The 13,830-nt window shown below is 36.8% G+C and overlaps 1 protein-coding gene across 20 annotated transcripts in view; it reads right to left on the reverse strand.

Annotated features, from left to right (window-relative positions):
• Positions 1 to 13,830, reverse strand: part of ANK2 (ankyrin 2) — a 272,404-nt gene that overhangs the window by 207,314 nt on the left and 51,260 nt on the right. For all 20 annotated transcript variants that reach the window (XM_036064262.1, XM_036064263.1, XM_030313210.1 and 17 more), the window contains exon 2: positions 2,681 to 2,782. In XM_036064262.1, coding sequence (XP_035920155.1) covers positions 2,681 to 2,782 — 102 coding nt within the window. The remainder of the gene's footprint in view (positions 1 to 2,680; positions 2,783 to 13,830) is intronic.

Raw genomic sequence — 13,830 nt, forward strand, 5'->3', positions numbered from 1 at the left:
AAAAAAACAGAGTACTGCTGAGAGATTATTTTTCTAAAAAAAAACAAAGAACCCTAAAAAAACCCATAAGATCCTTCATACAATTAATATATTTGTTACAACTTTGGGTTAAGTGCATTTGCTTTGACCGCAGTCAACTTCATTTTCCTTGGGTTCCTTTTTTGGCATTATTGATGATAATTTTACCTAAATGAACTGATAGTTTCATTGCCTATTCTCTAGCATGTTGCACATTTAGAAATTTAATGGATCAATATTAAAATTTGGGAATGTATTTCATATACTTTAAAATATCTAAGGCAATATGTTAAAATTATAAAAATATTTTATATTTAGTCTCATAGGCATTTTTGGAAGAAGTTCATGTATCCATATGGGAATTTAGATGTTCTTTTTCTTTTAGAGTAACTAATATACTTAAAGTTCAAATTATTTGTTCAAAAGAACATGAGAAACATATTAAAACAATTCTTAATGGAAAATAAGATGGATAAAGAAAGGAATGTAGATGCAGAATATGAAGATCTTATATATTGGGATAAAGGGATTTGGCCTTATTCCATAGGTCAGTGTCAGTATGTAAGGTCTGGAATTGTATCTCACATACAAGCCAAAAAGTCAAACTCTACTCTTTCGTGATGCTGGCAGAAGATAAGAGTTTCCAAGATGAGAGACAAATGACTTTATGATTCACAGCAAAAGCCCTTGCTGAGTGTCACCATGCTGCTTGTGTCAGTTCCCTATGCCCCTTCCCAATCCCTCAGAAGTGACACACAGGGCCAATGATAGATGCCTGTGCACACTGGGTTATGTTAAAGAAGGACGCAGCTTTTATAATAAGAAAACACATTGAGGCACCTGGGTGGCTCAGTCGGTTAAGGGTCGAACTTCGGGTCAGGTCATGATCTCATTGTTCATGGGCTTAAGCCCCACGTCAGGCTCTGTGCTGATAGCTCAGAGCCTGAAGCCTGCTTCATATTCTATCTCTCCCTCTCTTTCTCTGTCCCTCCCCCCTTGCATGCTTGTGCTCTCTCTCAAAAATAAGTAAATAAACTTAAAAAAAAAAAAAAAAGAAAACATAAGCCTTTTTGTCAAGAGGGAGATGGTACCTAAGGTTGCTCACTGTAAGCACACCCTAAGAAATGGCCCAGATAAAGAACATTCAGGGTCCTTCAATTCTTGTCATATTCAAAAGAATACTAGAGATATTGGGGAAACAGCATATTGCTTTCCCCAATAGCAAGTGGCTGTCACCATTTTTTAATGCCAAGAAATGCATTCCTCTAAAGGATAAAAAATATTGCCAACAGTGACAATGCTTTCTATGCTGGTGACTTTCAGCATAGAGTCGCCTCTCCCTTGCTGGTGAGGAGCAAGGGAAATCCTGCAATCTTTGCAAAATCCTCCAAGTGATTTTGGTACAACCACTTCACTAATCTAAGCATTGGGAGCCACTGGAAATTTATTGGGGGAAATGACATGATTATATTTTTACTTTATAAAAATAACTCAAGGCATAGTGTAGAAATTGACCAGAGTGGACAGGATGAGGACAGAACCTAATTAAGGAGGGTATTATGCAACCATGATAAGTGACTCTGAGGTGATTCAGTTAATGCAAATATGGATGTAGAAGATGGACTAAGAAAGGAGTGCCATACTGGAGCTGGGTTGGTGGGTAGAGGGGGATGATGAGAACTGTTGGAATTGACACATTGATGAGGAAATCAGCAGGTAGAAGTTTGAGAGGAGAGTAAGTTTGAGATAATATGTCTACTTTTTGAAAGTTGTGTTTAAAAGATTTACTAATTTCAGGAAACCATGGGTTGAGCATAACTGGGCTCAATATATACCAGGATATAAAGGGGCATTCTATAGATAAGGTAGAATCCAACAATGAGATTTTCCTTCTGTTCACTTAAAATTAGCCAGGATTACTCACTTCCCAGTCAGCTCTGTCAAACACACACACACACACACACACACACACGCACACGCACCACCAACATTTAGCACACTGTAGTGAACACTGAAGTCTACTAGACACTGTATTCATGGTATAAAAATCTTGTCCAAAAATAGCACAAAAATCTCAATATCCATGGGAGCGAATAATATCCAAAATGTACAATACTATCTGGAGTCATTACTGAATGGATGTAAATGAATGGATAATCCAAACACCTCATACTTAAGCCAACAGTTTCAAACTCTTCTCATTGTAATCCATATTTTAAAAATAATTAGGGAAGGAGGGGGAGATCATTTTTATTTTATTCTCTTATTTCTCTATCTCAAATTTTAACACTCAGTTACCTATGAGTAAAATGCATATGGCAGAGAAGAAAAGAAGCCAGTCTGGATAACTAGTTGATGATAAATGAGAAGTGAAACATCATTCTTGGTCAATACTCCAGCTATTGACCAAGGCCCAGCCATTTCATAGACAAAAACTGACATTCAATTGTTATTTTTGATCTATCTGCTTTGCTGCAAAATTAGGTCTAGACACAAATGTCTGAGGCTTCAAAAGTTGGTAAGAGGATGAAAATGGATTTTCATAAGTCTGAATCACTGATATTTTAGTAAATTCAATAAAGACAAAAATTAACCTTGGGCTCTTGGAATATATCTATAGATAATGAGTGTTTCTTCACTGTGTACAGAGTCATGCTCTTACCTGATTGCAGGTATTGATGTCTATGCCCCCCTTCAGATATTCCACTACTTTGTCCAGGTTACCTGCTCTGGCAGCACGGAGGAAGCTTGCATTGCTGTCAGACTGTGAGAAAAAGAAAAGACTTTTAGGTTATTACTGATAAAATAAAAACATATCAAAGACAGAAAGACAAAGAAAGTTTACACTGCAGGTAAAAAAGCTGTAGTTGCAAAATACCTCAATACTGAGTTTAAAACACTGAACAATAATTCATAGGATAAGGTAGCAACTTCGTAGTATTTCTAGAGAGTTGTTTAAAGTCAATGTGTTCTGCTATGTTACAGAGTGTAGAAGAACTACTAAAATAAAAATACTCGTTACTGCTTTATTTTAAATCTTTGGCCACATTTGAAAATGAATTTACACTACCCCCAAATCCACTGTTACCCATTCACTTTAGCTTTGAGATGCTTGCGACCTTACAGTAAGCCTAATGTCAAGCCAAAAAGGAATCAAAATGTAAAAGAAATTAAAGACACTGGGTTTCTTCTTTCTTTTCCTTTACTGTTTGGTTTTCAGAAAAGTCTGAGGGAGAATGCTGAGCATGGGTCGCTTGGTATTCATCTGTCCTCATTACAAGAGAAAAACAGAAAGCTCCGAGGATGCTTTGAGGAAAGAGGATAGCACTAGTTGGCAGGTGTGGACTGGGCCAATGCAAATTTTGTGATCCCAGTGATTTTGGGAAAACAAGATTCAATTTAACCCAGCTGACATAATACCAAACTAAAATCCCTTGATAAAAATGAGCACTCTCAATGGAGGCTGCTTTTTAAGTCCTCGTCTTCCCCCAGCACCTTTCAAAATCTGATCATGGAAGAAACAGCTGAATTTTCCCCACAGAACGTCCAGAAGAGAGCCGCTCCAGAGATGAAGCCATAGTCACCTGACTCTCTGGCTTGCTGGCAAAGCCTGACTTTCAAATCTTAGCCCAATAACGATGATAAACTTTGTTAGGTTCCAAGACACTTGTGTAACTTTATAATTCTTCTTGTGGTATAGCATCTGACTAAAGAGAATGTGGTAACATGAAAAGGGATGCCACTGACCTACTAGGAAGTGAGACACCATTGTGACAGCTTGTAATCCAGCACTGTCCCCAGTAGGCTACACTGCCTCTCTCCCTTGAAGAATGTGCTTGGCAGGGGCTCTTGGCACACTCTTGCAGACCTATTCATTATGGCTGGTGATGATGTACAGAGATAGAAATGGAGGTATTTTTTTCTGGGAGTCTCAAATAGGGAATTATTTGCATACCGTTCAAATGATTTACACATGGGAAGATGGAAAACCCAAGACTAAATTACCTCACTTTTAACCCAAATACCACAATGATTTATATAGTTATAAATCAGATAGATAATTTACAAAGAGTTGAAAGGTATGACTGAAATCTATACATCTGGAATTCATGCTCTCACTCTTTAGAAGTCTATCACTTGGTTAACACCTGACTGTCCTTCCCTCCCTGCATGGCTGTGATCTGCAGCGCCTCGCTCTTTGCCTCTCCTGAAAGCTATGCCCATGGCAGGGTGCCCTAAGTGTATCTGCAATGCCACAGTGACTGAGTTGTGACTCATTTTAAACTGCCTATTCGATGAAATTATGTTGTGGTTTGCGGCAAACTCTAATCTTCAGGAAGATTTTCCATCTCAGGTTTCTTGCCACAGCACTTAAAAGTGAAAGATCATACTATGCATTATGTTATGTCAATATCTCACAGGAAACATTAGTTACTATAAAAAAACTAAAATGAAACACTATTAGGTCACAGAAAGTATGACATTATTTTCCATATATAGTTTTTTAAAAAGTAAGTCTATGCACTATATATTCTATATTATATTACAGATTATGCCTAGTAACTACTGTCATCTTGTACATGAGGCTAAATAATTATAGTTAACGTTCACTCGTTACTGTGGGTCAGGCACAGAGCTAAGGGAGCCAGTCATATGTATTATATCCTTAATACTCACAATAACACTATGAGAAAGAAGCTATTGTTATGCTCATTTAATAGGTGAGGTTTAGAAGATCTCCAAGGTCACACAATTATGTAGTGGAAGATCCAAGATTTAACTTATGTTTATCAGTCCAGAGCTAGTCTTAACTGCTACTCTATCTCACCCCTCCAAAGCATCAAAGCAGATGTTACTACAGATACCTAACCTATGAGCTATAGATTGGTTTCAGTTGTGAGAAAACTGTTACGCCCTTGGTCTACATATTTGCTCTGCAAATCATGGCACTTCCTAAATAGAGTGCCTCAGCTGGAGAGAGAATTTTTGGCTGACATCCCTGTCCCCACATCTATCAGCCATCTATACACCTAGAAAAAGTAAGAGCTGGCTTGTGCTCTTTGCAGATGACATGATACTCTATATGGAAAACCCAAAAGATCCCACCAAAAAAACTGCCAGAACTGATTCATGAATTCAGCAAAGTTGCAGGATATAAAATCAATGTAGAGATATCGGTTGCATACCTATACACCAACAATGAAGCAACAGAAAGAGAAATCAAGTAATCGATCCCATTTACAATTGCACCAAAACCCATAAAATACCTAGGAATGAATCTAACCAAAGAGGTGAAAAATCTGTACACTGAAAACAAAAGAAAGCTTATGAAAGAAATTGAAGGAGACACATACAAAAAAAATGGAAAAATATTCCATGCTCCTGGATAGGAAGAACAAATATTGTTAAAATGTCAATACTACTCAAAGCAATCTACATATTTAATGCAATCCTTACCAAAATAACACCAGCATTCTTCACAGAGTTAGAACAATTCTAAAATTTGTGTGGAACCAGAAAAGACCCGAATAGCCAAAGCAATCTTGAAAAAGAAAACCAAAGCAGGAGGCATCACAATCCTGGACTTCAAGTTGTATTACAAAGCTGTAATCATTAAGACAGTATGGTACTGGCACAAAAACAGACACTCAGATAACAGAATAGAGAACCCAGAAATGGACCCACAAACGTATGGCCAACTAATCTTTGACAAAGCAGGAAAGAATATCTAATGGAATAAAAGACAGTCTCTTCAGCAAGTGGTGCTGGGAAAACTGGTCAGTGACATACAGAAAAATGAACCTTGACCACTTTCATACACCATACGCAAAAATAAACTCAAAATGGATGAAAGACCTCAATGTAAGACAAGAAGCCATCAAAATCCTCGAGGAGAAAGCACGCAAAAATCTCTTTGATCTTGGCCACAGCAACTTCTTACTCAACATGTCTCCAGAGGCAAGGAAGGGACACAAAGGCAAAGATGAACTATTGGGACCGCATCAAAATAAAAAGCTTCTGCACAGCGAAGGAAACAATCAGCAAAACTAAAAGGCAACCAATGGAATGGGAGAAGATATTTGCAAACGACATACCAGATAAAGGGTTAGTATCCAAAATCTATAAAGAACTTATCAAACTCAACACCCAAAAAACAAATAATCCAGTGAAGAAATGGGCAAAAGACATGAATAGACATTTCTCCAAAGAAGACATCCGGATAGCCAACTGACACATGAAAAAATGCTCCACATGGTTCATCATCAGGGAAATACAAATCAAAACCACAATGAGATACCACCTCACACCTGTCAGAATGGCTCACATTAATAACTCAGGCAACAACAGATGTTGGCGAGGATGCGGAGAAAGAGAATCTCTTTTGCATTGTTGGTGGCAATACAAGCTGATGCAGCCACTCTGGAAAACAGTATAGAGGTTCCTCAAGAAATTAAAAATAGAACTACCCTACGACCCAGCAATTGCATGACTAGGTATTTATCCAAGGGATAAAGGTATGCTGTTTCAACGTGGCACATGCACCCCCATGTTTATAGCAACACTATCAACAATAGCCAAAGTATGGAAAGAACGCAAACATCCACCGATCGATGAGTGGATAAAGAGGATGTGGTATATATATATACATAATGGAATATTACTCAGCAATCAAAAAGAATGAAATCTTGCCATTTGCAACTACGTGGGTGGAACAAGAGGGTAGTATACTAAGCGAAGTTAGTCAGAGAAAGACAAATACCATGTGACTTCACTCATATGAGGACTTTAAGATACAAAACAGATGAACATAAGGGAAGGGAAGTATAAATCATATAAAACCAGGGAGGGGAACAAAAACATAAGAGACTCTTAAATATGGAGAACAGAGGGTTACTGGAGGGGGTTGTGGGAGGGGGAATGGGCTAAATGGGTAAGAGGCATTAAGGAATCTACTCCTGAAATCATTGTTGCAACATATGCTAACTTAGATGTAAATTAAAAAAGAAAAAAAAAAGAGAAAAAATATAAACAAATAAGTTTAAAGGCAAGCAAAAGTATCATAAATGTGATAAGGTAAGGGAAAAAAAGCGAGAAGATGCTAACTGTATAATTCAGCTAGTGGCTATTTCTGAGGGAAGTCAGGGGAGGATGAAATGGGAGGGGGGTACATAAGATGTGTTGTTAATGGTGATATTCGAGTTCTTGGTTTGAGAGGCGCATTTGCTGGTGCTCATTATAAAATGAAATAAACTAAATCCGTGGAGTGGATGAAAGCTAAAAAAAAAAAAAAAAAAAAAAAAGCTGGCTTGTGAAAAACTACTTAGAAACATAATCTTTGGGGAATGAGGAGAAGAGGGCGTGAAGCACACATTATATTAAAAAGCCAGTGGACTATCTCTGCCTACCTGCCTAATAGGATTAAACTCAGGAGCTAAGATCAGGGTGCTCTGTCATTCCGGTAAAAAAAAAAAAAAGAATGCCTAGAATAAGTAGAGCCAGAGGGAACACCTGATCCTGAAGGGATGAAGAAACACCTGCAGACATAGCTGCGGAAGCTTAAAGCGAAGATGTTGATCTGAAGGGGAGCTACAGGCGTCACTGAGGAAAACCCAATAGACCCTCTTAGAACTTCTTTAGGGACTGGGCATGACACAGAGGATTGCTTTAGCTATTACACAACTTTTTTTTTTAGGTTTATTTATTTTGAGAGAGAGAGAGTGCACACGTGAGCTGGGGAGGGGCAGAGAGAGGAAGAGAGAGAATCCCAAGCAGGCTCTGTGCTGTCAGCACATGGAACCTCACGCAGGGCTCCATCTCAGGAACCGTGAGATCATGACCTGAGTCAAAATGAGGAGCTGGACACTTAACCAACTGAGCCACCCAGGCACCCCTATATGACTGTTTTTCATAACCGTTTTTCTCTTTCCTGAAGCAAACTTTTAAAAAGTAGATGCAAGTCAAAGACTTACAGTCAATCTGTGGAATTTTAGCAAAATGCATTCCCAGTGTTCTGGTGGGTCTAGACCCAACGGAAATGTAACATCTGAGCCACCCTGAGAGGGACCTCTTCAACAGTGAGTTATGATAAGCTGGATTCTTTTAGAACCCGCTAGAAAAACTTAGGGAGAAAATGCATCATAAATGCATTTTGCAAATGCAAACAAACGAAAGTGTTATTAGAAAATAGATCCAGAAGATGGGTTACAAGGAGAAAATTAAAATGAGAGTTCAAGTTTTACGTAATATTGACCTCATTTTAGGTACAAAGTATAGACCTGCATGGAAATCCATATTCTTTTCCCGCTTCTACGTAGACACAGGCATTCCCTGTGCTACAATGAGGTCAATCTGTGATTAAAGCTCTCGACACAAGAGCTTAAGATAAACAGTAGTCGGTCTGGTTACCTTCAGTCAACACCGAGATGATAGAGGATTCAGGGACTCACGGTGAGAGATGCGGCAGCTTTTATGATATCGTGTTTCCCTCGGAGTTATGACAAAAGTAATTATTTCAAAGTTAAGTGTAAATAGGGGGGAAGTATGCTCTCAAAATAGATTGATTTCACACATAACAGCTCAATAAAGAGAAAGTGAGGTAATAGCAATGCCTTGGGGGAAAGTCTCTAACAAATGTAAAACTAACCTCTTTCTGCTCTGCTGCTTTATGTCCTAGGACTCTCAAATCCTAAAACCAATTGTACTTAGGCCTATAAAGTCTGATTCCGGACAAGGAATTCAAATGCGGAGTCCCACTTATTGGAATCTGAAACAGATGGATGTCATTAAAACTTGCCCCCTTTGCAACCCTGGTGTGGCATCTCAAGCCAAGAAAGAAAAATTTCCTTTTAGATTCCTCTTGACACAGTTCTGTACATTTTTTGTATCTGAACGTTAGAAAAACAGAATACTTTCTTAGCACCCAGCAGGGTGGACTTGAAAGGCAAAGAGGAATGTGCATTCACAGAGCCACATTATATCCTAAAGATAGTGCTTCCCCCAGAGTCTAGGGGTATATTCACAGGCGTCCATGAGTTTGCTACGAGATTTTTTTTTTTAATTCTGTGCTTACATTTCAACAATAACCTAACAAGAAAAATATAAGCATGTTCCAGGTCATCTAGATAGCTACCCTTTAACAAGTACAACCATGCAATTTTGGTATCTGCCTTTGTGTTTACAGTTCACTGCGTAACAAGTGAAGTAGATATGCCATATAGATGCATGATATGCAGAAAGTTTTGCTGTGGTGCAGAGAATGATCAGAGAATCTGATCACTGTACATGGCAGGATGGTACACATGATAAACCAAAAAAAAAAAAAAACAGCAGTCAGCAGCCACATTAAAGTTGCAAATAAACGTACGGCTCAGATGCTATCTTTGCATGGTTCAACTTGCATCAACCATTGGCAGTGAGTGTAACAGAAAGTCCACGGGGAAACGTTTTTCAGTGCCCAATTTTCGCCTTTACTGGATTATGTACGTACAAACCTCCGTGGAAATATTAATTTCCTCTCTGAGTAAATACGGAGAGCTTTAAACGATTATCAAATGGCATGCCGTTAAAAGTGACATTAGCATATTTCTCTGATAGCTTTAAGTTTTATTACTGTGAAGTGAAAAACAAAACCTTAAACGTGTTAATAATGGCTTGTACAATATGCTTACAAAAACAATTCTTTGTTATTTTCATTCAAGTCAAATTCAGAAGCCTATTAAATTATAGAAATCTGGGGTTAAATCTTTTTACTCTTAAACCCTGTATCTGTTAGTTTTAGTCAGTGCTATACATTCTACTCAATTGGAGTCAAGCATTTGAATAATGCTTGTTTTGTAGTTTTGTTTATGCTTACTTTGTAAACTTTCTTTTTAGCAATGGGTTATGATTTAAGGAGCTTTGTGTAGTTTTGTTTTTACAAAACTGAGCCTGGGTGGCTAAGTCATTTAAGCACCTGACTCTTGATTTCAGTTCAGGTCATGATCTCAAAGTTGGTGAGTTCAAGTCCCGCATTGGGCTCCGTGTGCTGATGGTGTGGAGCCTGCTTGGGATTCTCTCTCCCTCTCTCTCTGTCCCTCCCACCCCTCTCTCTATCTCTCTAAGTAAATAAAGAAACTTAAAAAAAAATTAACACTATAATAAATATAACAACACTGGAAGTCATGAACTTGTTTTTATACTTTGTAAGAGTAGACTACATTATTCAAGTTTGAGAAGCATGGGTTGAATAGTGTGAGTCGGCCAGCAGCTTTTATCAGCCTCCACAAATATTTGCTGATTAACCTGAAGGAAAGCACATGTTCCCTGTGGAATTTTAATAATTTGCTTATTTTCTTAGGACGCAGTTATTCCTTTATAAAAGCAGGGTGGTTTATCAGTCTAGCTGAGATCCACATTTCTATAGCAACGCAAAATAAATGAAATTTATTAAAATAACTTAGGAGGAATCTTAATATGAATATCATGAAATGGAGGACATTTCTACCATTCCTTAGGTCTTTTCCTAGGAATGCCGGATAAGGTAAATCCGTGTCTAGCAAATCACGAGTTGTATGATCTCACATCTTTGTGTATCTCAGTTTCCTTATTAAAAAAATAAATGTACTTTGTAGTTTCTGCGGGGATTAAATAAGATGATTTGAAGGTGCTTAGCCTTATGACAGGCACACTGAGGACACAGTGAGCAAAGCTAAGTATAGATGCATCTTCATGATCTTCTTTGAATATAAAGGCTGTTGCCAAAAGACCAGAGTGTTTGAAAATACTCTGATGTGTGCGGGTGCAAAAGGACAAAAAGGAAACCAGAATGGGATGTGTGCGGTCTGTTTCCAACTACAAAGATTTGACAAAGCACCCCTTTGTGATATAGTAATGTTTTTACTTAAATAGCCATACTTTTGTATAAGGATTGCTGGATTGTTTAAGTATTAGGTCTTTTAGTAACTCAAATTGTTATCGCTATCTTGTTATAAGCCAAAAATCGGGGGCAATTGAGAACCGCACACTAGATGTACTAGAATTTTTTTAGAAATAATTTCACAAGTGGTCCTTCTGCAGTTAGAACACACATAGGACAGGTAAAACACTTTACACCACACAATCCTACCTGATAACTTCTAGTTAAACATGCGGTTGTTTGAAATTACATTTTTATATAAAGATAAGGGATTTTTTTCCCTTAGTATTGCATTTTGATGTTGATTTTCACTAGCACACCAGGTAAATTATTTCACTCATTGATGTTTTCCCCAAGATTATCACCCATAAAAATAAGAACTAAAAAAAAAAAAAAACAACTATAACATATAACATACCAATTCCATCCCTTTCAGAACATTAAGATTGTTTTACAATACTATGTGAAGATTCATAAACCCCTTGTACAATTCTTACAGTTTAAAGGAGAGTAAAGCTGCAATATTATACAGGAATAGGAATGAATATAAACATTATCCACAGATAACAGACCAACAGATCTCACAAAAACAATGCCAAGCAAGGTAGGTCAGACTTAAAAAAGAACATCTTTATGATTCCATTTATTAAAGTTCAAAAACCAGAAAAAACTAATCTATATTGTTAGGAGTCCGAATAGTAGGTTCTAGAAGGAGGCAGAAAAAACGCATCTAGTTGCTGGTAATGTCCTAATTCTACTTTTCAGCTCTGGGTGTTGTTAACTGGGTGTGTAAGCTTTGTGACAAATAACAAGATGAACACTATAATTTATGCATTTTTTATGTATGTTATAATTAAATGAAATATTTACTTTAAAAAGATGGTGACACTGAGAGAGAAGCATGTTGTTTTTAACTTCCACAATGGTAACAAAAGCACTTAAGACTAACTAGATGAAAAAAAATTAGTATTCAAAAGCAGTATCTTTTTTCTCACAGTGGAGACAATTTTTCTAATTCAGACTGTTCGTATTATGCAAAGTTTTTAATGAAAATATTGAAGGTATTACACAGTCGAAAAAGCAATGCAGAGTACTAACTACCCACAATTTTGTTCTTTAACTCCAAAGGTTTCCTAAGTCAAATTTTAGAGCAGCTCTTTATTAGTGGTTCTGATATTTACAGAGACTTCGCAATTATAAAAACCTTATGATTCTCTCTCATCATGCATTGATTATACTCTTCCTTTAGCATTAGTTAAGGTTATTCTACTTTTCTGGTCCTTTGTACATATCATACAAATAGTACTCCTCTGCTCTTCAAAATGCTTACTACAAATCTAAGAAGACAAGATCTGGTTCAAGGATCTCACCTTTTATACCTTAAAAATTTTATACCTTAAAAAATTTTTGTACACTTACTTTTCTGTGACACTTTCTAAAAACTGAACCAAAATATTATATATATGATATCATTCCTTAATGAATTGAAATTACTACCACAAGAACACAAAAATCCTAAACTAGTAGAAACAGTAACTCTAAGCTAGAAAAAACATTTGTGATGTACCGTTGATAACTATTTTATACTTCAAGTTCCCTACATGATTTTGAAATTTCTATAAGTTTTTATATGCATCTATTTTTAACAGAATTATTGAGCAGAGGAATATGAATTCCCCAGTTAGTATTTTATGATACAGTAGAAGTCTGACTTGAAAAGTGAGTGTTTTGCTGACATTAGTTTGGCTTTAGAAAATGTTTCTATATCCAGGCTCATAATTAAGATACTTATTGTAATGAAACACATCAAAACTTTCACTAAAATGGGAACTTTTACAAAGACAGGTGGAAAGATTCTTAACTGCTTATAGTTCTCACTTGCCCATTGAACATTATGGTGAATTTAAGCAACTTCTCATAAGGCAGAAAATCCACAGGCTTTGATTACTTGTATTCTGGTGTATGTTCTGTCTATGACTCTGAAACACCTACAGAACTCAGAAGTTCCATCACTGAATACAACATGTCAATTTTTTCTGAATTTCAATGAGAAAATGGTAAGTTTGTAGATGGAAATATTTGCGGCTCCTTCCACATTTACAAATCTCCACAAGAAAATCAGAATAATAGGGAAAACATTTTGCTGTAGCTATAGTTCTGATGTCAGATTAAATAACTTGAGAGTCATCTTAAAAACAAATTGAAAAGCACTGACATCAAATGCTTCAGATTTTTTCAAGAGATAATACATTCTTTGGGAAGTGTCAGTTACATGAACAGATTTAAGACATTACTGTTTCAGTCAGGTTAAGAACCTTGATGATTGCTTTAGCTATTAAACTATTGAACAAGAGTTAATACGCTATTGCTTGACCTGGTCTATTGGAAAAGTCCTGCCTAGGTTTTTATGTTCAAGATGCTGAGGACGCAAAGGCAAGCAAAATGGTCCACAAATCCTATACTGAGTATTATAGTTTCTCCATAATATCCCTTAATATTTTCAATAGCTAAGGTAACATGGAAGTCTGCATTTAACATGCCAACAACAAAAATAATGAAAACTTAGAGATCCACCATAGAAGTTTAATAATTACATCCATACACGGCTGAATCCTAAATAGTTCTCTATTATTGCTCAGGGATCCCCAAATGGTATTAATGTGTGTAAAATAATGAAAAAAATTAAACTCGTATCCCAGACCAAATCTCTCTTCTAATTTCCCACTATCTGGACATCTCTATAAAAGTGTTCTGCCAACATTAAGCTCAACACGGCCCAAATGAACATGGGCCAAACACGGAAGAGCTTATCAAGTTTTTATGTAGTGTTCACAAATCCCCAAAGGAATTTCCTTTTGGATCGTCACTGGCCATAAAAAGAGTCAGATTTATAAATGAATAATAACCAACTGTAATAA

This window comes from Lynx canadensis, chromosome B1 (genome assembly GCF_007474595.2).
Source record: "Lynx canadensis isolate LIC74 chromosome B1, mLynCan4.pri.v2, whole genome shotgun sequence".
NCBI classification, from domain to species: domain Eukaryota; kingdom Metazoa; phylum Chordata; class Mammalia; order Carnivora; family Felidae; genus Lynx; species Lynx canadensis.